The sequence below is a fragment of the Oncorhynchus kisutch genome, unplaced genomic scaffold (genome assembly GCF_002021735.2).
Source record: "Oncorhynchus kisutch isolate 150728-3 unplaced genomic scaffold, Okis_V2 scaffold3703, whole genome shotgun sequence".
NCBI lineage: Eukaryota > Metazoa > Chordata > Actinopteri > Salmoniformes > Salmonidae > Oncorhynchus > Oncorhynchus kisutch.
In genome coordinates this window covers 342,560-368,197 of record NW_022265648.1, presented here as the reverse complement: position 1 = coordinate 368,197, position 25,638 = coordinate 342,560, and the positions used below count along the sequence as shown (strand labels likewise).

The following is a 25,638-nucleotide window of genomic DNA, read 5'->3' as shown; positions in this document are numbered from 1 at the left end:
CATATACCAGGAGCTGTGCCAGGCCTGTTGACTCATCCAGCTGTAACAGACATATACCAGGAGCTGAGCCAGGCCTGTTGACTCATCCAGCTGTAACAGACATATACCAGGAGCTGAGCCAGGCCTGTTGACTCATCCAGCTGTAACAGACATATACCAGGAGCTGTGCCAGGCCTGTTGACTCATCCAGCTGTAACAGACATATACCAGGAGCTGAGCCACGTCTGTTGACTCATCCAGCTGTAATGCATATACCAGGAGCTGTGCCAGGTGTCTGTTGACTCATCCAGCTGTAACGCATATAATTCACTGGCTGTTGTGTGAAGCAGTAATTGTTTCAAAACATCTCCTGCCATGTCACTGATGCGTCGGGAAACAGTGTTTGATGGAGCCATTGTCTGTATAGTTTTTTGGGGCCTTTTCCCCCAGCATTGTCCCAGCCAACAGGAAGAATGAAGTCCTCCACAATAGTATGGGACTTGCCTATCCCACCCACTCGGTAGCTCACCATATAAAACGCTTCTAGCTCCTTCTTATTAATGGTATATGTTGCTTTTATACATGTCTTACTACTCAAAAGTCTTTATTTTCACTCAAAAAACTCCTGTGGATTATTTTTCAAATTGACATGTTTTGTTTCTAAATGTCTTTGCAAGAGAGAAGGTTTCCTGTGAGAGAGTAACGGTTAACGTGATTGGATGAGCAACGGTTAACGTGATTGGATGAGCAACGGTTAACGTGATTGGATGTTAATTATTTGACTAGGATACCTGTATGTGACTTTGTTATTACACTGAACACTAGATGATAATTGTATTTTTGGCAGTGAAACGAGGCTGATCAGGCGAGAGAAAAAAAACATTGGAAAATATAAACGGACCGTTTGAAAATGTGAATCACATTTTTACTTGGCGTACCCCCGACAGCACCCCGTACCCCAGTTTGGGAAAACCTGGACGAATCAACCTTGATCTGGCAGTGTTCCTGTTTGAGGTAAGTTAGTGCTGTGCTGGAACAAACCCCTGCACCCCTTCTCTAGGACCAGGGTTAGTGACCACTGGGGTAACATGTTGTACTACGACTGTGGTCAGATCTCTGTTTTCCAACAGTACATTTTAAACACCACGAACCAGGAAGTGATTTCAGAATACCGTTAGTTTATTGGACAAAACAGCCAGAAATGGAAAAACCGCATAACTAAGAACTACTATCGAGAAGAAAATAAATGTGCAAAACCATGGAAAGACATTGACAGATTGGAAAGCGGATCAGAGGCTGGCCAATGGATCAGAGGCTGGCCAATGGATACGGTTGAATTATATGATTGGCAGGTTCGCTGTGTGTGATTAGTCTGACTGTGTAGAGACAATCCAAACAGGTTTTAATGGAAATTAAAGTGGACATTTATTTCTGTAACGTAACTAAATGCACCCTGTAGATAGATATCCATAAGATCAGTTATAATCAACAAGAAACCCTCTGGAATTACAAACACAAAGTTGATGCTGGTTGATGTGCTGCCATGGCAACACATCAGAAGATGTTCAGTTAAAGGCCCTCAGTCTCCCTGACCCCTCCACTGTTTCTGGCCGTACCACCAGACTCCCCCTCCGCTGTTACTGGCCGTACCACTAGACTCCCCCTCCACTGTTACTGTCCGTACCACTAGACTCCCCCTCCGCTGTTACTGTCCGTACCACTAGACTCCCCCTCCACTGTTTCTGTCCGTACCACTAGACTCCCCCTCCACTGTTACTGTCCGTACCACTAGACTCCCCCTCCGCTGTTACTGTCCGTACCACTAGACTCCCCCTCCACTGTTTCTGGCCGTACCACTAGACTCCCCCTCCACTGTTACTGTCCGTACCACTAGACTCCCCCTCCACTGTTACTGTCCGTACCACTAGACTCCCCCTCCACTGTTACTGTCCGTACCACTAGACTCCCCCTCCACTGTTACTGTCCGTACCACTAGACTCCCCCTCCACTGTTTCTGGCCGTACCACTAGACTCCCCCTCCACTGTTTCTGCCCGTACCACTAGACTGATACAGTGATCTCCAACAGTATTGAGACAGAGACCCATTTTGGTTGTTTTGGCTCTGTACTCCAGCACTGTGGATTGGAAATGAGACAGTGACTGAGGTTAAAGTGCAGACTGTCAGATTTAATTTGAGGGTATTTTCATCCATATTGGGTGAACCGTTTAGAAATTACAGCCCTTTTTGACCATAGTCCCCCTATTTTAAGGGACCAACAGTATTGGGACAAATTCACTGGTGTATTAAAGTGGTAAAACACATTGTCCCAGATTCTTAGAACACGATGACGACATCCAGCTGTGACTCTATAAACGTGGATGTCCCAGATTCTTAGAACACGATGACGACATCCAGCTGGGACTCTATAAACGTGGATGTCCCAGATTCTTAGAACACGATGACGACATCCAGCTGGGACTCTAGAAACGTGGATGTCCCAGATTCCTAGAACACGATGACGACCTCCAGCTGGGACTCTATAAACATGGATGCATTGGCTGTTTGTTTTGGTTGTAGATCAGATCATTTTGTGCCCAATACAAATAATGGTCATTTGGAGTCACTTTTACCTTTTTAAATAAGAATAGAACATGTTTCTGAACACTTCTACATTAAAAGTGGATTAATTCAGGATTATCCGTAACCATGGTAGCATCTACATTAATGTAGAAGCGTTCAGAAACATATTCTATTCTTATATACAATAAAAGTGACTCCAAAAGGACCTGTTTCTAGTCCTACTGGGAGAAAGAGGAACAACCAGAATGGTTTCTAGTCCTACTGGGAGAAAGAGGAACAACCAGAATGGTTTCTAGTCCTACTGAGAGAAAGAGGAACAACCAGAATGGTTTCTAGTCCTACTGGGAGAAAGAGGAACAACCAGAATGGTTTCTAGTCCTACTGGGAGAAAGAGGAACAACCAGAATGGTTTCTAGTCCTACTGGGAGAAAGAGGAACAACCAAAATGGTTTCTAGTCCTACTGGGAGAAAGAAGAACAACAGGAATGGTTTCTAGTCCTACTGGGAGAAAGAGGAACAACCAAAATGGTTTCTAGTCCTACTGGGAGAAAGATGAACAACCAAAATGGTTTCTAGTCCTACTGGGAGAAAGAGGAACAACCAAAATGGTTTCTAGTCCTACTGGGAGAAAGAGGAACAACCAAAATGGTTTCTAGTCCTACTGGGAGAAAGAAGAACAACAGGAATGGTTTCTAGTCCTACTGAGAGAAAGAGGAACAAAAGGAATGGTTTCTAGTCCTACTGGGAGAAAGAAGAACAAAAGGAATGGTTTCTAGTCCTACTGGGAGAAAGAAGAACAACAGGAATGGTTTCTAGTCCTACTGGGGGAAAGAGGAACAACAGGAATGGTTTCTAGTCCTACTGGGAGAAAGAAGAACAACAGGAATGGTTTCCAGTCCTACTGGGGGAAAGAGGAACAACAGGAATGGTTTCTAGTCCTACTGAGAGAAAGAGGAACAACAGGAATGGTTTCTAGTCCTACTGAGAGAAAGAGGAACAACAGGAATGGTTTCTAGTCCTACTGAGAGAAAGAGGAACAACAGGTATGGTTTCTAGTCCTACTGTAGCAGGTCAAGACTTGTTCATTATTTGAAAAACAGCTGATTTGAGGTAATTGATTTTCCTCACGTAATTAACAAACACAACATGTAAAATTAAAATCAGTCAAACAGCGTCTTAAAATATCCAATCAATGGGTGATACTGTGTCCAAACACAGGGTAGATGGGGGGTGTTGTGTACAGACTGTTAAAAGTGCTGTGGAGTTTACAGAAGGTCCCCCTCCAACCCCTACAGGGCTGAGGTCTCAGACACTAGGGAACAGCAGCACGGGCTCAGACAGCCCTCCTCTCCTCCTGCTCTTCTCATTTCAGGCCCGTCTCAGCCTGTTGCGCCGGTGGCTCCTGTTACTGAACATCAGGTGAGGGTCAAACGTATATCTGCAGAGAGAAGAACAGAGGGGTGGGTTAGAGCTAGGTGGTCTGTAGAGAGGAGAGGGGTGGGGTAGAGCTGGGTGGTCTGTAGAGAGGAGAGGGTTAGAGCTGGGTGGTCTGTAGAGAGGAGAGGGGTGGGTTAGAGCTAGGTGGTCTGTAGAGAGGAGAGGGGTGGGTTAGAGCTGGGTGGTCTGTAGAGAGGAGAGGGGTGGGTTAGAGCTGGGTGGTCTGGGGAGAGGAGAGGGTTAGAGCTGGGTGGTCTGGGGAGAGGAGAGGGGTGGGGTAGAGCTGGGTGGTCTGGGGAGAGGAGAGGGTTAGAGCTGGGTGGTCTGGTGAGAGGAGAGGGTTAGAGCTGGGTGGTCTGGGGAGAGGAGAGGGTTAGAGCTGGGTGGTCTGGGGAGAGGAGAGGGGTGGGTTAGAGCTAGGTGGTCTGTGGAGAGGAGAGGGGTGGGTTAGAGCTGGGTGGTCTGGGGAGAGGAGAGGGTTAGAGCTGGGTGGTCTGGGGAGAGGAGAGGGTTAGAGCTGGGTGGTCTGGGGAGAGGAGAGGGGTGGGGTGGGTTAGAGCTAGGTGGTCTGTAGAGAGGAGAGGGGTGGGTTAGAGCTAGGTGGTCTGTAGAGAGGAGAGGGGGGGGGGGTAGAGCTGGGTGGTTGGTCAGTGTACCGTGCATACCGTGTATCGTAGACCCCAGGGGTCCTACAGGACTGTCCAGAACAGGACTGGAGCATCATCAGTCTGTGGTTCATCTTCTCCAGGACTTCCTGGTCGATGGTCTTAGCCAGGTTAATGAGCTGGTAGGGGTCAACTGTAATGTTATATACCTCTACAAACACCTGGGGAACACAGAGAGAGAGTTAGTTATTACTAATGACCTGGTAGGGGTCTACTGTAATGTTATACACCTGGGGAACACAGAGAGAGAGTTAGTTATTACTAATGACCTGGTAGGGGTCTACTGTAATGTTATACACCTGGGGAACACAGAGAGAGATATTAGCTGGTGAGACATGTCTACACATCCCTAGTGACTAAACAGTTCTCTCCCTTTTACCTCGTTGTCATCAAACTCGCAGTACTGGAGGTTGGCAGAGGGGGCGACGGTACGAACGCAGGCATACGTGTTGTTGAAGGAGTCCTCACACACACAGTCAGGGAAACATACGGAGACCCCAGGACCCAGCAGGGGGCAGGCGGGATCAGACACATTAGACCCCTCCCCTTCATACTCCACCAGGAAGTCTGTTCTCCACGTAGTGCTGTTCACAGATCCCTCCTGACACAGAGAATACACACACCAGTTAAACACAGATCCCTCCTGACACAGAGAATACACACAACTGCCACCATGTCTGGGCTGCGTTGCGCTAGGCTACATTGTGCTAGGCTACATTGTGCTAGGCTACATTGTGCTAGGCTACTGGGCTGCGTTGCGCTAGGCTACATTGTGCTAGGCTACATTGTGCTAGGCTACTAGGCTGCGTTGTGCTAGGCTACTAGGCTGCGTTGTGCTAGGCTGCGTTGTGCTAGGCTGCGTTGTGCTAGGCTGCGTTGTGCTAGGCTGCGTTGTGCTAGGCTGCGTTGTGCTAGGCTGCGTTGTGCTAGGCTGCGTTGTGCTAGGCTGCGTTGTGCTAGGCTACTAGGCTGCGTTGACGTTGTACTAGGTGTGATATATAGTATAGTGGGTTCTGTATGGGTTCTCACCAGTACAGACAGGTAGGACATGACTTTGTACTAGGTGTTATATATAGTATAGTGGGTTCTCACCAGTACAGACAGGAAGGACATGCCGTCCATGGCAGTCTTGCTGACGTTGTAACCGGCCATGTCCAGGATGGTAGGACCCAGGTCAACGTTCTGGACCGCCAGCCCGGTGGTCTGGTTAGGCTTGATGTTGGGCCCTCGGATCAGCAGAGGAACTCTTATATCAGACTCATACAGCTGCCTCTTATCCAAGGGGAGAGAGAACTGACCTGGGGGGGTGGGGGGAGGAGAGGGGAGGGGGGGGGGGGGTCAGCAGAGTGGTATCCAGGGGGAGAGAGAACTGACCTGGGGGGGTGGGAGGAGGAGGAGAGGGGGGGGGGGGGGTCAGCAGAGTGGTATCCAGGGGGGAGAGAGAGAACTGACCTGGGGGGGTGGGGGGAGGAGAGGGGAGGGGGGGGGGTCAGCAGAGTGGTATCCAGGGGGAGAGAGAACTGACCTGGGGGGGTGGGAGGAGGAGGAGAGGGGGGGGGGGGTCAGCAGAGTGGTATCCAGGGGGAGAGAGAGAACTGACCTGGGGGGGTGGGGGGAGGAGAGGGGAGGGGGGGGGGGGTCAGCAGAGTGGTATCCAGGGGGAGAGAGAGAACTGACCTGGGGGGGTGGGGGGAGGAGAGGGGGGGGGGGGTCAGCAGAGTGGTATCCAGGGGGAGAGAGAACTGACCTGGGGGGTGGGAGGAGGAGAGGGGGGGGGGGGGGGGGTCAGCAGAGTGGTATCCAGGGGGAGAGAGAGAACTGACCTGGGGGGGTGGGGGGAGGAGAGGGGGGGGGGGGGTCAGCAGAGTGGTATCCAGGGGGAGAGAGAACTGACCTGGGGGTGGGAGGAGGAGAGGGGGGGGGGGGGGTCAGCAGAGTGGTATCTATCCTCTTAGGAGGGGTGGAGCTTTACTTTTCTGAAGGCAGTGTGTGTGTTGTTTACCTGAATCAAGTGTGTTGTGTACCTGTGTCAGGTGTGTTGTGTACCTGTGTCAGGTGTGTTGTGTATCTGTGTCAGGTGTGTTGTGTTTTTTAAATATATTTTACCTTTATTTAACTAGGCAAGTCAGTTAAGAACAAATTCTTATTTTCAATGACGGCCTAGGAAGAGTGGGTTAACTGCCTTGTTCAGGGGCAGAACGACAGATTTGTACCTTGTCAGCTCGGGGGTTTGAACTTGCAACCTTCTGGTTACTAGTCCAACGCTCTAACCACTAGGCTACCTGCCGTGTACCTGTGTGGTATCCGTTGTCTGAGGTAAAGATGATGTAAGTGTTGTCCAGTTCCCCTCTGACCTCTAACCTCTTCACCACCTTCTCCACCAAGTCATCCACTGACAGCAGAGTACGCCACCTAGTGGGGTGGAGGGCAAACATTACTCAAAGGATAGGGGGATACATTATAACTCATAAAGGATACATTATAACTCAAAGGATAGGGGGGGGATACATTATAACTCATAAAGGATACATTATAACTCATAAAGGATAGGGGGGGATACATTATAACTCATAAAGGATACATTATAACTCATAAAGGATAGGGGGGGATACATTATAACTCATAAAGGATAGGGGGGATACATTATAACTCATAAAGGATACATTATAACTCATAAAGGATAGGGGGGGATACATTATAACTCATAAAGGATAGGGGGGATACATTATAACTCATAAAGGATAGGGGGGGATACATTATAACTCATAAAGGATAGGGGGGGATACATTATAACTCATAAAGGATAGGGGGGGGGATACATTATAACTCATAAAGGATAGGGGGGCATTGTGAGAGAAGATGGGAGGAGAGAGAAGAGGAGGTACTACTAACCGTTTCCTGTAGGCCTCGTCCAGCAACTCGATAGAGGAGTTGGTCATGGGAGTCTTGGCCTGTCTGATCAGCCAGTGCTTGTCCTGGAGGTCATTATGGGACAGACAGAGCACTAATTAACTGGTAGGTCTCTGCGGTGTGTTGAGAGGTCAGACGTGGCCATCAGACAGTGGGAAAGGAGAGGGGATACCTAGTCTGAAAGCACTGAAATGTGTCTTCAGCATTTAACCCAACCCCTGAGGTGCGGGGGACTGCCTTAATCCACGTCAACGACATCAGCTCCCGTAAAGCATTACTGTTAGGGGTAACTGCCTTGCTCAAGAGAAGAACGTCTCGGGGGTTCGAACCAGAAACCTTTCGGGTTACTGGCCCTACGCTAGGCTACACGTCACCCCTAAAAACGGTAGAGAGGACGAAGAGACGTTCCCCCCTAAAACGGTAGAGATATGGTATGGGTGGTGTGGTATGATTGGTGTGGTGTGGTGTGGTTGGTGTGGTATGGTATGGTATGGTTGCTGTGGTGTGGTGTGGTTGGTGTGGTTGTTGTGGTGTGGTTGTTGTGGTATGGTTTGGTTGTTGTGGTATGGTATGGTGTGGTTGGTGTGTGGTATGGTTGGTGTGGTATGGTTGGTGTGGTGTGGGTGGTGTGGTTTGGTTGTTGTGGTGTGGTATGGTTGTGTGGTATGTGTGGTGTGGTATAGGTGGTGTGGGATGATTGGTGTGGTGTGGTTGGTGTGGTATGGTGTGGTTGCTGTGGTGTGGTTGCTGTGGTATGGTTGGGGTGGGTGTGGTATGGTTGGTGTGGTATGGTATGGTATGGTTGCTGTGGTGTGGTGTGGTTGGTGTGGTTGTTGTGGTGTGGTTGTTGTGGTGTGGTATGGTTGTTGTGGTATGGTTTGGTTGTTGTGGTATGGTATGGTGTGGTTGGTGTGTGGTATGGTTGGTGTGGTGTGGGTGGTGTTGTTTGGTTGTTGTGGTGTGGTATGGTTGTGTGGTATGTGTGGTATGGTATGGTGTGGTTGTTGTGGTATGGTTGGTGTGGTGTGGTTGTTGTGGTATGGTTGGTGTGGTGTGGTTGTTGTGGTATGGTTGGTGTGTGGTATGGTTGGTGTGTGGTGTGGTATGGTGTGGTTGTTGTGTAGTGGTTGTTGTGGTGTGGTATGGTTGGTGTGGTGTGGTGTGGTTGTTGTGGTATGGTATGGTTGGTGTGGTGTGGTTGTTGTGGTATGGTGTGGTTGTTGTGGTATGGTATGGTTGGTGTGGTGTGGTATGGTTGTTGTGGTATGGTATGGTTGGTGTGGTGTGGTTGTTGTGGTATGGTTGTGGTGTGGTATGGTTGTGGTGTGGTATGGTTGTGGTGTGGTATGGTTGTTGTGGTATGGTTGTTGTGGTATGGTATGGTTGGTGGGGTATGGTATGGTTGGTGTGGTGTGGTTGGTGTATGGTATGGTTGGTGTGGTGTGGTTGGTGTATGGTATGGTTGGTGTGGTGTGGTTGGTGTATGGTATGGTTGGTGTGGTGTATGGTATGGTTGGTGTGGTGTGGTGTGGTTGGTGTATGTATGGTTGGTGTGGTTGTTGTGGTGTGGTATGGTTGGTGTGTGGTGTGGTAGGGTTGGTGTGGTATGGTTGGTATGGTTGTTGTGGTATGGTTGTTGTGGTATGGTTGGTGTGGTATGGTATGGTTGGTGTGGTATGGTTGTTGTGGTGTGGTATGGTATGGTTGGTGTGGCATGGTTGTTGTGGTGTGGTATGGTATGGTTGGTGTGGCATGGTTGTTGTGGTGTGGTATGGTTGTTGTGGTGTGGTGTGGTATGGTTGGTGTGGTGTGGTTGTTGTGGTATGGTTGGTGTGGTTGTTGTGGTGTGGTATGGTTATGGTTGTTTGTGGTGTGGTATGGTATGGTTGTTGTGGTATGGTTGGTGTGGTATGGTTGGTATGGTGTGGTTGTTGTGGTATGGTTGGTGTGGTTGTTGTGGTGTGGTATGGTATGGTTGTTGTGGTGTGGTTGGTGTGGTGTGGTGGGGTATGGTTGGTGTGGTGTGGTTGGTGTATGGTATGGTTGGTGTGGTTGTGGTTGGTGTATGGTATGGTTGGTGTAGTGTATGGTATGGTTGGTGTGGTGTGTGTGGTGGTGGTGTATGTATGGTTGGTATGGTTGTTGTGGTATGGTTGTTGTGGTATGGTATGGTTGGTGGGGTATGGTTGGTGTGGTGTGGTTGGTGTATGGTATGGTTGGTGTGGTGTGGTGTGGTATGGTTGTTGTGGTATGGTATGGTTGGTGTGGTGTGGTTGTTGTGGTATGGTTGTGGTATGGTATGGTTGTGGTGTGGTATGGTTGTTGTGGTATGGTTGTGGTATGGTATGGTTGTGGTGTGGTATGGTTGTGGTGTGGTATGGTTGTGGTGTGGTATGGTTGTTGTGGTATGGTATGGTTGGTGGGGTATGGTATGGTTGGTGGGGTATGGTTGGTGTGGTGTGGTTGGTGTATGGTATGGTTGGTGTATGGTATGGTTGGTGTGGTGTATGGTATGTGTGGTGTGGTTGGTGTATGTATGGTTGGTGTGGTTGTTGTGGTGTGGTATGGTTGGTGTGTGGTGTGGTAGGGTTGGTGTGGTATGGTTGGTATGGTTGTTGTGGTATGGTTGTTGTGGTATGGTTGGTGTGGTGTGGTTGGTGTGGTATGGTATGGTTGTTGTGGTATGGTATGGTTGGTGTGGCATGGTTGTTGTGGTGTGGTATGGTTGTTGTGGTGTGGTATGGTTGGTGTGGTGTGGTTGTTGTGGTGTGGTATGGTATGGTTGTTGTGGTGTGGTATGGTATGGTTGTTGTGGTATGGTTGGTGTGGTATGGTTGGTATGGTGTGGTTGTTGTGGTATGGTTGGTGTGGTATGGTATGGTTGGTGTGGTATGGTTGGTGTGGTGTGGTTGGTGTGGTGGTTGTTGTGGTGTGGTGTGGTATGGTTGGTGTGGTTGTTGTGGTATGGTTGGTGTGGTGTGGTTGTTGTGGTATGGTTGGTGTGGTGTGGTTGTTGTGGTATGGTTGGTGTGGTATGGTTGGTGTGGTTGTTGTGGTATGGTTGGTGTGGTTGTGGTTGTTGTGGTATGGTGTGGTTGTTGTGGTATGGTGTGGTTGTTGTGGTGTGGTGTGGTTGGTGTGGTGTGGTTGTTGTGGTATGGTATGGTTGTTGTGGTGTGGTATGGTTGTTGTGGTATGGTTGTTGTGGTGTGGTATGGTTGTGTTGTGTTGTGGTATGGTTGTTTTGGTATGGTTGTTGTGGTGTGGTATGGTTGTTGTGGTATGGTTGTTGTGGTGTGGTATGGTTGTTTTGGTATGGTTGTTGTGGTGTGGTATGGTTGTTTTGGTATGGTTGTTGTGGTGTGGTATGGTTGTTTTGGTATGGTTGTTGTGGTGTGGTGTGGTTGGAATGGGTGGTATGGTGTGGTGTGGTTGGTATGAGTGGTATGGTGTGGTGTGGTTGGTGTGGTGTGGTATGGTGTGGTATGGTTGGTATGGTATGGGGTGGTTGGTTATGGTTGGTGTGGTGTGGTATGGTGTGGTATGGTTGGTGTAGTTGTGGTATGGTAGGGTTGTTGTAGTATGGTTGGTGTGGTGTGGTATGGTGTGGTATGGTGTGGTATGGTTGGTGTTGTATGGTTGTTGTGGTATGGTTGTTGTGGTGTGGTAGGGTTGTTGTGGTATGGTATGGTTGTTGTGGTATGGTATGGTTGTTGTGGTATGGTTGGTATGGTATGGTGTGGTTGTTGTGGTATGGTTGGTATGGTATGGTGTGGTGTGGTTGGTGTAGTATGGTTGGTGTAGTATGGTTGGTGTGGTTGTGGTATGGTATGGTGTTGTATGGTTGGTTGGTGTGGTTGTGGTGTGGTGTGGTGTGGTATGGTTGTGGTATGGTTGGTGTGGTATGGTTGGTATGGTGTGGTTGGAATGGTATGGTATGGTTGGTGTGGTTGGTGTGGTGTGGTATGGTGTGGTTGGTATGGTATTTAATTTTTTAAATTTTACCTTTATTTAACCAGGCAAGTCAGTTAAGAACAAATTCTTATTTTCAATGACGGCCTAGGAACAGTGGGTTAACTGCCTGTTCAGGGGCAGAGCGACAGATTTGTACCTTGTCAGCTCGGGGGTTTGAACTCGCAACCTTCCGGTTACTGGTTGGTGTGGTGCGGTATGGTTGGTATGGTGTGGTTGGTGTGGTATGGTGTGGTATAGTGTAGTTGGTATGGTGTGGTGTGGTATGGTATGGTTAGTGTGGTGTGGTATGGTTAGTGTGGTGTGGTTGGTGTGGTATGGTGTGGTTGTTGTGATATGGTTGTTGTGGTATGTTGTGGTATGGTGTGGTATGGTTGGTGTGGTATGGTTGGTATGGTAGGTGTGGTGTGGTGTGTATGGTTGTTGTGGTATGGTATGTATGGTGTGGTATGGTGTGGTATAGTTGCTGTGGTTGTTTCCATGTTTAGAGCCTACCTTCCCATGGACGTTGAAGTTGGGGTCTCGAGGGGCCTTGAGGTCCTTGAAGCGGTCCTGGTACTGCGGGGCGGGGGTCCAGGGGGCGTGGGGGGCGGGGGTCGAAACCATCATGAAGAACGGACGGTAGTTAGACTTATACTGGAGGAAGTCTAGAGACATGTTGGTCTGGAGAGGACAGAGACAGAGGTAGTTAGACTGGAGGAAGTCTGGAGAGGACAGAGACCGAGGTAGTTAGACTGGAGGAAGTCTAGAGAGGACAGAGACAGAGGTAGTTAGACTGGTGTTGATCCCAGACTGATGCTGTAGTGATCAGACCAGGAGTTAGTGGACAGAGATAGAGGTGGTTAGGTGTGTCCTTCAGTAGGACTACTAGCAGATCTTCTTACCAGTACGTCTGTCAGGTAGTCTTCACTGTAGTTCCCTCCATGCTTCTTAGGCTTCCCATTCACAGACAGTGTGTAGTTGTAGTACCGAGAGTTCCTCTCCTGAATAGAACACAGACAGTGTAGTACCTAGAGTTCCTCTCCTGAATAGAACACAGACAGTGTAGTACCTAGAGTTCCTCTCCTGAATAGAACACAGACAGTGTAGTACCGAGAGTTCCTCTCCTGAATAGAACACAGACAGTGTAGTACCGAGAGTTCCTCTCCTGAATAGAACACAGACAGTGTAGTACCGAGAGTTCCTCTCCTGAATAGAACACAGACAGTGTAGTACCTAGAGTTCCTCTCCTGAATAGAACACAGACAGTGTAGTACCTAGAGTTCCTCTCCTGAATAGAACACAGACAGTGTAGTACCGAGAGTTCCTCTCCTGAATAGAACACAGACAGTGTAGTACCGAGAGTTCCTCTCCTGAATAGAACAGACAGTGTAGTACCTAGAGTTCCTCTCCGGAATAGAACACAGACAGTGTGTAGTTGTAGTACCGAGAGTTCCTCTCCTGAATAGAACACAGACAGTGTAGTACCTAGAGTTCCTCTCCTGAATAGAACACAGACAGTGTAGTACCGAGAGTTCCTCTCCTGAATAGAACACAGACAGTGTAGTACCTAGAGTTCCTCTCCTGAATAGAACACAGACAGTGTAGTACCTAGAGTTCCTCTCCTGAATAGAACACAGACAGTGTAGTACCGAGAGTTCCTCTCCTGAATAGAACAGACAGTGTAGTACCTAGAGTACCTCTCCTGAATAGAACACAGACAGTGTGTAGTTGTAGTACCTAGAGTTCCTCTCCTGAATAGAACACAGACAGTGTGTAGTTGTAGTACCGAGAGTTCCTCTCCTGAATAGAACACAGACAGTGTAGTACCGAGAGTTCCTCTCCTGAATAGAACACAGACAGTGTGTAGTTGTAGTACCGAGAGTTCCTCTCCTGAATAGAACACAGACAGTGTAGTACCGAGAGTTCCTCTCCTGAATAGAACACAGACAGTGTGTAGTTGTAGTACCGAGAGTTCCTCTCCTGAATAGAACACAGACAGTGTAGTACCGAGAGTTCCTCTCCTGAATAGAACAGACAGTGTAGTACCTAGAGTTCCTCTCCTGAATAGAACACAGACAGTGTAGTACCTAGAGTTCCTCTCCTGAATAGAACACAGACAGTGTGTAGTTGTAGTACCGAGAGTTCCTCTCCTGAATAGAACACAGACAGTGTGTAGTTGTAGTACCGAGAGTTCCTCTCCTGAATAGAACACAGACAGTGTAGTACCTAGAGTTCCTCTCCTGAATAGAACACAGACAGTGTAGTACCGAGAGTTCCTCTCCTGAATAGAACACAGACAGTGTAGTACCGAGAGTTCCTCTCCTGAATAGAACACAGACAGTGTAGTACCTAGAGTTCCTCTCCTGAATAGAACACAGACAGTGTAGTACCTAGAGTTCCTCTCCTGAATAGAACACAGACAGTGTGTAGTTGTAGTACCGAGAGTTCCTCTCCTGAATAGAACACAGACAGTGTAGTACCTAGAGTTCCTCTCCTGAATAGAACACAGACAGTGTAGTACCTAGAGTTCCTCTCCTGAATAGAACACAGACAGTGTAGTACCTAGAGTTCCTCTCCTGAATAGAACACAGACAGTGTAGTACCTAGAGTTCCTCTCCTGAATAGAACACAGACAGTGTAGTACCTAGAGTTCCTCTCCTGAATAGAACACAGACAGTGTAGTACCTAGAGTTCCTCTCCTGAATAGAACACAGACAGTGTAGTACCTAGAGTTCCTCTCCTGAATAGAACACAGACAGTGTAGTACCGAGAGTTCCTCTCCTGAATAGAACACAGACAGTGTAGTACCTAGAGTTCCTCTCCTGAATAGAACACAGACAGTGTAGTACCTAGAGTTCCTCTCCTGAATAGAACACAGACAGTGTGTAGTTGTAGTACCGAGAGTTCCTCTCCTGAATAGAACACAGACAGTGTAGTACCTAGAGTTCCTCTCCTGAATAGAACACAGACAGTGTAGTACCTAGAGTTCCTCTCCTGAATAGAACACAGACAGTGTATCTATGTCACTACAGTATTTAAATATTAAATGAATAAGTGAAGGAGAAAGTTGACCGTCGTATCTAGATTCAGTAGACTACAGAGGAGATAGTTGTCTGTCGTGTTTCTAGATTCAGTAGACTAGAGGTGATAAAGTTGTCTGTCGTGTTTCTAGATTCAGTAGACCAGAGGAGATAAAGTTGACCGTCGTATCTAGATTCAGTAGACTACAGAGGAGATAGTTGTCTGTCGTGTTTCTAGATTCAGTAGACTACAGAGGAGATAGTTGTCTGTCGTGTTTCTAGATTCAGTAGACTAGAGGTGATAAAGTTGTCTGTCGTGTTTCTAGATTCAGTAGACTAAGAGGAGATAGTTGTCTGTCGTGTTTCTAGATTCAGTAGACTAAGAGGAGATAGTTGTCTGTCGTGTTTCTAGATTCAGTAGACTAAGAGGAGATAGTTGTCTGTCGTGTTTCTAGATTCAGTAGACTACAGAGGTGATAAAGTTGTCTGTCGTGTTTCTAGATTCAGTAGACTACAGAGGAGATAAAGTTGTCTGTCGTGTTTCTGCCGGAACACTCAACTTTCTCCTGATCCTGACTTTTAGTGACCTCTAACCCCAGTTACCCTTGCAGATATAGTAAACAAGGTATGCCAACAATCTTTGATTGATGTGATTTTCCTTCCCAGAGGAAAAACTAGGCCAGAGCAAGCAGCAGACACAGCACCGTTGATTAATGATTGAGTCAGGAATACTGGCAGAAATACGTCTCTGGGGGTCAAAGTGGACCATTAGATTAGACTCACTAGACTGCTGAGGTGACATGTTGTTCTCACCAGAGTCTAGACTGATGTTGTGACGTTAGTAATATAGTGTATAAATGTAGTCTCACCAGTCCGACCCAGTAGTCCCATCCCAGAGGAACGTGCTCCACTCCTCCTGCATCTGGGTTCCCATACTGAAACAGAGACAGTTTTCATACTGAGACAAAGGCAGTTTCCATACTGAGACAGAGGCAGTTTCCATACTAAACCACATGTATAGCCAGTTTCCATACTGAATCACAGAGACAGTTTCCATACTGAGACAGGGACAGTTTCCATACTAAACCACATGTATAGCCAGTTTCCATACTAAACCACATGTATAGCCAGTTTCCATACTAAACCACATGTATAGCCAGTTTCCATACTAAACCACATGTATAGCCAGTTTCCATACTAAACCACATGTATAGCCAGTTTCCATACTAAACCACATGTATAGCCAGTTTCCATACTGAAAGAGTCAGAGAGCCAGAACGAGAGTCAGTTTCCATACTGAATCACAGAGTCAGAACGAGAGTCAGTTTCCATACTGAAAGAGTCAGAGAGACAGAACGAGAGTCAGTTCAGAGATTCAGAGCCAGACAGGGTGACCTCCTCTACATAGATGCATAGTGTGTGACTCAGTAGTTAGGAACAGACTCAGTGGTAAGGGTTAGGGTTAGAGGGTAAGGGTTAGGGTTAGGAACAGACTCAGTGGTTAGGGACATAGGAACAGACAGGGAGTTAGGAACAGACAGGGAGTTAGGAACAGACAGGGAGTTAGGTGACTAGGAACAGACAGGGAGTTAGGTGACTAGGAACAGACAGGGAGTTAGGTGACTAGGAACAGACAGGGAGTTAGGTGACTAGGAACAGACAGGGAGTTAGGTGACTAGGAACAGACAGGGAGTTAGGTGACTAGGAACAGACAGGGAGTTAGGTGACTAGGAACAGACAGGGAGTTAGGTGACTAGGAACAGACAGGGAGTTAGGTGACTAGGAACAGACAGGGAGTTAGGTGACTAGGAACAGACAGGGAGTTAGGTGACTAGGAACAGACAGGGAGTTAGGTGACTAGGAACAGACAGGGAGTTAGGTGACTAGGAACAGACAGGGAGTTAGGTGACTAGGAACAGACAGAGTTAGGTGACTAGGAACAGACAGAGTTAGGTGACTAGGAACAGACAGAGTTAGGTGACTAGGAACAGACAGAGTTAGGTGACTAGGAACAGACAGAGTTAGGTGACTAGGAACAGACAGGGAGTTAGGTGACTAGGAACAGACAGGGAGTTAGGTGACTAGGAACAGACAGGGAGTTAGGTGACTAGGAACAGACAGGGAGTTAGGTGACTAGGAACAGACAGGGAGTTAGGTGACTAGGAACAGACAGGGAGTTAGGTGACTAGGAACAGACAGGGAGTTAGGTGACTAGGAACAGACAGGGAGTTAGGTGACTAGGAACAGACAGGGAGTTAGGTGACTAGGAACAGACAGGGAGTTAGGTGACTAGGAACAGACAGGGAGTTAGGTGACTAGGAACAGACAGGGAGTTAGGTGACTAGGAACAGACAGAGTTAGGTGACTAGGAACAGACAGAGTTAGGTGACTAGGAACAGACAGAGTTAGGTGACTAGGAACAGACAGAGTTAGGTGACTAGGAACAGACAGAGTTAGGTGACTAGGAACAGACAGGGAGTTAGGTGACTAGGAACAGACAGGGAGTTAGGTGACTAGGAACAGACAGGGAGTTAGGTGACTAGGAACAGACAGGGAGTTAGGTGACTAGGAACAGACAGGGAGTTAGGTGACTAGGAACAGACAGGGAGTTAGGTGACTAGGAACAGACAGGGAGTTAGGTGACTAGGAACAGACAGGGAGTTAGGTGACTAGGAACAGACAGGGAGTTAGGTGACTAGGAACAGACAGGGAGTTAGGTGACTAGGAACAGACAGGGAGTTAGGTGACTAGGAACAGACAGGGAGTTAGGTGACTAGGAACAGACAGGGAGTTAGGTGACTAGGAACAGACAGGGAGTTAGGTGACTAGGAACAGACAGAGTTAGGTGACTAGGAACAGACAGAGTTAGGTGACTAGGAACAGACAGAGTTAGGTGACTAGGAACAGACAGAGTTAGGTGACTAGGAACAGACAGAGTTAGGTGACTAGGAACAGACAGAGTTAGGTGACTAGGAACAGACAGAGTTAGGTGACTAGGAACAGACAGAGTTAGGTGACTAGGAACAGACAGAGTTAGGTGACTAGGAACAGACAGAGTTAGGTGACTAGGAACAGACAGAGTTAGGTGACTAGGAACATATCAGCATCCTTCTACTGTTACCTACATGTTGATGATGCTCTCTAGTGTAACCTACATACATGACAGGACATGATGATGCTCTCTAGTGTAACCTACATACATGACAGGACATGATGATGCTCTCTAGTGTAACCTACATACATGACAGGACATGATGATGCTCTCTAGTGTAACCTACATACATGACAGGACATGATGATGCTGTCTACTGTAACCTACATACATGACAGGACATGATGATGCTCTCTAGTGTAACCTACATACATGACAGGACATGATGATGCTCTCTAGTGTAACCTACATACATGACAGGACATGATGATGCTCTCTAGTGTAACCTACATACATGACAGGACATGATGATGCTCTCTAGTGTAACCTACATACATGACAGGACATGATGATGCTCTCTAGTGTAACCTACATACATGACAGGACATGATGATGCTCTCTAGTGTAACCTACATACATGACAGGACATGATGATGCTGTCTACTGTAACCTACATACATGACAGGACATGATGATGCTCTCTAGTGTAACCTACATACATGACAGGACATGATGATGCTCTCTAGTGTAACCTACATACATGACAGGACATGATGATGCTCTCTAGTGTAACCTACATACATGACAGGACATGATGATGCTCTCTAGTGTAACCTACATACATGACAGGACATGATGATGCTCTCTAGTGTAACCTACATACATGACAGGACATGATGATGCTGTCTACTGTAACCTACATACATACATGACAGGACATGATGATGCTCTCTAGTGTAACCTACATACATGACAGGACATGATGATGCTCTCTAGTGTAACTTACATACATGACAGGACATGATGATGCCGTCTAGTGTAACCTACATACATGACAGGACATGATGATGCTCTCTAGTGTAACTTACATACATGACATGATGATGCTCTCTAGTGTAACCTACATACATGACAGGACATGATGATGCTCTCTAGTGTAACCTACATACATGACAGGACATGATGATGCTGTCTACTGTAACCTACATACATACATGACAGGACATGATGATGCTCTCTAGTGTAACCTACATACATGACAGGACATGATGATGCTCTCTAGTGTAACTTACATACATGACAGGACATGATGATGCTCTCTAGTGTAACTTACATACATGACATGATGATGCCGTCTAGTGTAACCTACATACATGACAGGACATGATGATGCTCTCTAGTGTAACTTACATACATGACATGATGATGCTCTCTAGTGTAACCTACATACATGACATGATGATGCTCTCTAGTGTAACCTACATACAGGACATGATGATGCTCTCTAGTGTAACCTACATACAGGACATGATGATGCTCTCTAGTGTAACCTACATACATGACAGGAGATGTGAAGATGCTGTGTGTGGTATGGTTGTGGCATACTGTAACCTACATACATGACAGGAGATGTGAAGATGCTGTGTGTGGTATGGTTGTGGCATACTGTCATATTGCTGAAGACTTGTCCAAAGTAAATGCTGTTTTGAATTGAATAACCTGGTTGAGGTGTTTCCCAGTGGTAGGGTTAGTGGTAGAGTTAGATAGGTGAGGTATATTTACCTGGTTGAGGTGCTTCCCAGTGTAGAAGGTCTGGTAACCAGCGTAGGGTTAGTGGTAGAGTTAGATAGGTGAGGTATATTTACCTGGTTGAGGTGCTTCCCAGTGTAGAAGGTCTGGTAACCAGCGTAGGGTTAGTGGTAGAGTTAGGTGGTAGAGTTAGGTAGGTGAGGTATATTTACCTGGTTGAGGTGCTTCCCAGTGTAGAAGGTCTGGTAACCAGCGTAGAGTTAGTGGTAGAGTTAGGTGGTAGAGTTAGATAGGTGAGGTATATTTACCTGGTTGAGGTGCTTCCCAGTGTAGAAGGTCTGGTAACCAGCGTAGGGTTAGTGGTAGAGTTAGATAGGTGAGGTATATTTACCTGGTTGAGGTGCTTCCCAGTGTAGAAGGTCTGGTAACCAGCGTAGGGTTAGTGGTAGAGTTAGGTAGGTGAGGTATATTTACCTGGTTGAGGTGCTTCCCAGTGTAGAAGGTCTGGTAACCAGCGTAGGGTTAGTGGTAGAGTTAGATAGGTGAGGTATATTTACCTGGTTGAGGTGCTTCCCAGTGTAGAAGGTCTGGTAACCAGCGTAGGGTTAGTGGTAGAGTTAGGTGGTAGAGTTAGATAGGTGAGGTATATTTACCTGGTTGAGGTGCTTCCCAGTGTAGAAGGTCTGGTAACCAGCGTAGGGTTGGTGGTAGAGTTAGATAGGTGAGGTATATTTACCTGGTTGAGGTGCTTCCCAGTGTAGAAGGTCTGGTAACCAGCGTAGGGTTGGTGGTAGAGTTAGATAGGTGAGGTATATTTACCTGGTTGAGGTGCTTCCCAGTGTAGAAGGTCTGGTAACCAGCGTAGGGTTAGTGGTAGAGTTAGATAGGTGAGGTATATTTACCTGGTTGAGGTGCTTCCCAGTGTAGAAGGTCTGGTAACCAGCGTAGGGTTAGTGGTAGAGTTAGATAGGTGAGGTATATTTACCTGGTTGAGGTGCTTCCCAGTGTAGAAGGTCTGGTAACCAGCGTAGGGTTAGTGGTAGAGTTAGTGGTAGAGTTAGTAGTAGAGTTAGTAGTAGAGTTAGGTGGTAGAGTTGGGTGGTAGAGTTGGGTGGTAGAGTTAGATAGGTGAGGTATATTTACCTGGTTGAGGTGCTTCCCAGTGTAGAAGTTCTGGTAACCAGCGTAGGGTTAGTGGTAGAGTTGGGTGAGGTATATTTACCTGGTTGAGGTGCTTCCCAGTGTAGAAGGTCTGGTAACCAGCGTAGGGTTAGTGGTAGAGTTAGGTGGTAGAGTTAGTGGTAGAGTTAGGTGGTAGAGTTAGGTGGTAGAGTTAGATAGGTGAGGTATATTTACCTGGTTGAGGTGCTTCCCAGTGTAGAAGGTCTGGTAACCAGCGTAGGGTTAGTGGTAGAGTTAGGTGGTAGAGTTAGATAGGTGAGGTATATTTACCTGGTTGAGGTGCTTCCCAGTGTAGAAGGTCTGGTAACCAGCGTAGGGTTAGTGGTAGAGTTGGGTGAGGTATATTTACCTGGTTGAGGTGCTTCCCAGTGTAGAAGGTCTGGTAACCAGCGTAGGGTTAGTGGTAGAGTTAGGTGGTAGAGTTAGTGGTAGAGTTAGTGGTAGAGTTAGTGGTAGAGTTAGGTGGTAGAGTTAGGTGGTAGAGTTAGGTGGTAGAGTTAGATAGGTGAGGTATATTTACCTGGTTGAGGTGTTTCCCAGTGTAGAAGGTCTGGTAACCAGCGTAGGGTTAGTGGTAGAGTTAGGTGGTAGAGTTAGATAGGTGAGGTATATTTACCTGGTTGAGGTGCTTCCCAGTGTAGAAGGTCTGGTAACCAGCGTAGGGTTAGTGGTAGAGTTAGGTAGGTGAGGTATATTTACCTGGTTGAGGTGCTTCCCAGTGTAGAAGGTCTGGTAACCAGCGTAGGGTTAGTGGTAGAGTTAGGTGGTAGAGTTAGGTGGTAGAGTTAGATAGGTGAGGTATATTTACCTGGTTGAGGTGCTTCCCAGTGTAGAAGGTCTGGTAACCAGCGTAGGGTTAGTGGTAGAGTTAGGTGGTAGAGTTAGGTGGTAGAGTTAGGTGGTAGAGTTGGGTGGTAGAGTTGGGTGGTAGAGTTAGGTGGTAGAGTTAGGTGGTAGAGTTAGATAGGTGAGGTATATTTACCTGGTTGAGGTGCTTCCCAGTGTAGAAGGTCTGGTAACCAGCGTAGGGTTAGTGGTAGAGTTAGGTGGTAGAGTTAGGTGGTAGAGTTGGGTGGTAGAGTTGGGTGGTAGAGTTGGGTGGTAGAGTTGGGTGGTAGAGTTGGGTGGTAGAGTTGGGTGGTAGAGTTAGTGGTAGAGTTAGTGGTAGAGTTAGTGGTAGAGTTAGGTGGTAGAGTTGGTGAGGTATATTTACCTGGTTGAGGTGCTTCCCAGTGTAGAAGGTCTGGTAACCAGCGTAGAGTTAGGTGGTAGAGTTAGGTGGTAGAGTTAGGTGGTAGAGTTAGGTGGTAGAGTTAGGTGGTAGAGTTAGGTGGTAGAGTTAGGTGGTAGAGTTAGGTGGTAGAGTTAGGTGGTAGAGTTAGGTGGTAGAGTTAGGTGGTAGAGTTAGGTGGTAGAGTTAGGTGGTAGAGTTAGGTGGTAGAGTTAGGTGGTAGAGTTAGGTGGTAGAGTTGGGTGGTAGAGTTGGGTGGTAGAGTTGGGTGGTAGAGTTAGTGGTAGAGTTAGGTGGTAGAGTTAGATAGGTGAGGTATATTTACCTGGTTGAGGTGCTTCCCAGTGTAGAAGGTCTGGTAACCAGCGTAGAGTTAGGTGGTAGAGTTAGGTGGTAGAGTTGGGTGGTAGAGTTGGGTGGTAGAGTTGGGTGGTAGAGTTGGGTGGTAGAGTTGGGTGGTAGAGTTGGGTGGTAGAGTTGGGTGGTAGAGTTAGGTGGTAGAGTTAGATAGGTGAGGTATATTTACCTGGTTGAGGTGCTTCCCAGCAAAGAAGGTCTGGTAACCAGCGTAGAGTTAGGTGGTAGAGTTGGGTGGTAGAGTTGGGTGAGGTATATTTACCTGGTTCAGGTACTTCCCAGCAAAGAAGGTCTGGTAACCAGCGTAGGGTTAGTGGTAGAGTTAGGTGGTAGAGTTAGTGGTAGAGTTAGTGGTAGAGTTAGTGGTAGAGTTGGGTGGTAGAGTTGGGTGGTAGAGTTGGGTGGTAGAGTTGGGTGGTAGGTGAGGTATATTTACCTGGTTGAGGTGCTTCCCAGCAAAGAAGGTCTGGTAACCAGCGTAGAGTTAGGTGGTAGAGTTGGGTGGTAGAGTTGGGTGGTAGAGTTGGGTGAGGTATATTTACCTGGTTCAGGTACTTCCCAGCAAAGAAGGTCTGGTAACCAGCGTAGGGTTAGTGGTAGAGTTGGGTGGTAGAGTTGGTGAGGTATATTTACCTGGTTGAGGTACTTCCCAGCGAAGAAGGTCTGGTAACCAGCGTAGGGTTAGTGGTAGAGTTAGGTGGTAGAGTTGGGTGGTAGAGTTGGGTGGTAGAGTTGGGTGGTAGAGTTGGGTGGTAGAGATGGTGAGGTATATTTACCTGGTTCAGGTACTTCCCAGCGAAGAAGGTCTGGTAACCCGCGTAGGCCTGTAGTAGAGCAGGAAAGGTCTTGGGCTCCTGAGTCTTCTGCCAGGCCGTGCTGCTGCAGTTCCCCTCCAGAGTGTTGTTGATCACATGGTGGTTATGAGGATACTTTCCTGTTAGGATGCTGGCTCTGCTGGGACAGCACAGTGGGCTGGCTACAAACTGGGGTAAACACAACAACATACTCCCATCAGCATGTCTCCTGGTGCAGTGCAACTACACTCATTCATCTCCCGTCCTGCCCCTGAAACCCTCATCATGCATTCATCTCCTTCCAGAAGGAACCTGCAGGTAAGCATTTGGTTGTACGATGAACAGGATACTCACAGCGTTGGAGACCAACCCTAACCCCTAACAGGATACTCACAGCGTTGGAGACCAACCCTAACCCCTAACTCTGAACAGCATACTCACAGCGTTGGAGACCAACCCTAACCCCTAACAGGATACTCACAGCGTTGGAGACCAACCCCTAACAGGATACTCACAGCGCTGGAGACCAACCCTAACCCCTAACAGGATACTCACAGCGTTGGAGACCAACCCTAACCCCTAACCCTGAACAGGATACTCACAGCGTTGGAGACCAACCCTAACCCCTAACCCTGAACAGGATACTCACAGCGTTGGAGACCAACCCTAACCCCTAACAGGATACTCACAGCGTTGGAGACCAACCCTAACCCCTAACAGGATTCTCACAGCGTTGGAGACCAACCCTAACCCCTAACCCTGAACAGGATACTCACAGCGTTGGAGACCAACCCTAACCCCTAACCCCTAACAGGATACTCACAGCGTTGGAGACCAACCCTAACCCCGAACAGGATACTCACAGCGTTGGAGACCAACCCTAACCCCTAACAGGATACTCACAGCGTTGGAGACCAACCCTAACCCCTAACCCCTAACAGGATACTCACAGCGTTGGAGACCAACCCTAACCCCTAACAGGATACTCACAGCGTTGGAGACCAACCCTAACCCCTAACAGGATACTCACAGCGTTGGAGACCAACCCTAACCCCTAACCCTGAACAGGATACTCACAGCGTTGGAGACCAACCCTAACCCCTAACCCTGAACAGGATACTCACAGCGTTGGAGACCAACCCTAACCCCTAACAGGATACTCACAGCGTTGGAGACCAACCCTAACCCCTAACAGGATACTCACAGCGTTGGAGACCAACCCTAACCCCTAACCCTGAACAGGATACTCACAGCGTTGGAGACCAACCCTAACCCCTAACCCTGAACAGGATACTCACAGCGTTGGAGACCAACCCTAACCCCTAACCCTGAACAGGATACTCACAGCGTTGGAGACCAACCCTAACCCCTAACCCCTAACAGGATACTCACAGCGTTGGAGACCAACCCTAACCCCGAACAGGATACTCACAGCGTTGGAGACCAACCCTAACCCCTAACAGGATACTCACAGCGTTGGAGACCAACCCTAACCCCTAACCCCTAACAGGATACTCACAGCGTTGGAGACCAACCCTAACCCCTAACAGGATACTCACAGCGTTGGAGACCAACCCTAACCCTGAACAGGATACTCACAGCGTTGGTAAAGGTGATCCCTGCTTCACCAATCAGTTTCTTGGTCTTGTTCAGTGGGGTCTGAAGAAACACAAAGCGGGTTTTAGAATGTCCCATCCTGAAACCTCAGCTCACAGACACACCTGTTCCGGTAACTTATTTCACACTGATCTGTCATCAACATCTGGCGGTCCTAAACTTTACAATAATAACATCTGAAAAATGTACCTGGATTACAGCATCAAACAGTATCATAAGACTCTCCTGGCCAGACTTCTAGTATACCTACTGAGCATACTGAACTAGTTCAGACTGGCTGCCAAAGACCTGGACTGTGAGAGCAGGGCCCTGCTAAACAATAAGGTGAGAATAGAACCTACTGAAAACATGTCTGCCTTGGGATTTAGGCTAGTTTAGAGAGGAGGAACTGATCACGGGTTTATGAAGGGCCCAGTCCATCAGCTTTAGCTATTGCTGTAGTCGTGTGTATCAAGACTCTCAGAAGTAGGATTGCTGATCAGGGATCAGGTTCCCCCCGTCCATGTAATATTATCCATTATGGAAGGACATCTAAACTGATCAGGGATCAGCAGGACTCCTGACATTTGACACATCCAGTCATGATATGGATTGTTCTGTAGGCTGGTGAGATCGGGGACATGATTAGGCTAGGCAGGCTTGAGGGGGTAGATAACCTAGCAGGTCATGATCAACTTTTGCAAAACAACACACCCTCAACATAGCTGGGCTATATGTGATGGTTATCTATTTATCTAACTCCGCAGCCTAACCGTTAACTAAAAGGTAAACACTGCGCGCATCAGCCCATAGCAGTTCCAACCTAACGTTAGTTCTTCAAACACACCACCAATATATTAAACTAATGTTGTAAACTGATTTACCATGCCCCCAATATATTAAACTAATGTTGTAAACTGATTTACCATGCCCCCAATAACGACGTCCAGATCATCGGTGAGGATCAAAACAACGTTGGGTCTGTGATACCACTTGGCAACGACACAGCAGCGGTTATTCAACAGCAAGGTGACGCAGATTAAGAGACAATTCAATAACGTTGGCAGATTTAACCGAATCGAGCTCATGTTTCACTGTGAAATTAAAGACGGTGTCTTCTCGCTGCGACTCCTAAATTGATAAAAGCGTGAAACTTAGTTAGGAAAATGCTCCTGTGAGGGGGGTTAGAATGACTCCGTTGTAAAGTACGCACGAATAAGTAAGAGCTTTCGGGTCACGGATTTGTATACA

General features: G+C 47.5%; 1 protein-coding gene across 2 annotated transcripts; it reads right to left on the bottom strand.

Annotated features, from left to right (window-relative positions):
* Positions 1–1,137: 1,137 nt before the first annotated feature.
* On the bottom strand, positions 1,138–25,638 carry LOC116371811 (N-acetylglucosamine-6-sulfatase). 2 transcript variants are annotated; one of them, XM_031820826.1, is made up of 12 exons: positions 25,314–25,638; positions 24,391–24,450; positions 22,774–22,980; positions 15,416–15,481; positions 12,429–12,527; positions 12,040–12,207; positions 7,555–7,637; positions 6,956–7,074; positions 5,755–5,960; positions 5,042–5,263; positions 4,663–4,823; positions 1,138–3,998 (listed from the first exon to the last, which is right to left on the bottom strand). In XM_031820826.1, the coding sequence occupies exons 1-12, from the start codon at positions 25,473–25,475 to the stop codon at positions 3,929–3,931; spliced, it is 1,623 nt and encodes a 540-aa protein (XP_031676686.1). In that variant the 5' UTR covers positions 25,476–25,638; the 3' UTR covers positions 1,138–3,928. The 2 variants fall into 2 exon arrangements, with proteins under 2 accessions (XP_031676686.1, XP_031676687.1); XM_031820827.1 differs by having other exon boundaries at positions 5,042–5,260; positions 25,314–25,636.

What these genes read in the sequence shown, in the direction of transcription:
- LOC116371811 (XM_031820826.1), bottom strand. Translation starts at nt 25,475, where the DNA reads ATGAGCTCGATTCGGTTAAATCTGCCAACGTTATTGAATTGTCTCTTA. An exon ending in ACGTCGTTATTGGGGGCATG is followed by an intron (nt 24,451 to 25,313) that starts GTAAATCAGTTT and finishes GTGTTTCTTCAG; the next exon opens with ACCCCACTGAACAAGACCAA. An exon ending in ACTTCAACGTCCATGGGAAG is followed by an intron (nt 7,638 to 12,039) that starts GTAGGCTCTAAA and finishes AATGACCTCCAG; the next exon opens with GACAAGCACTGGCTGATCAG.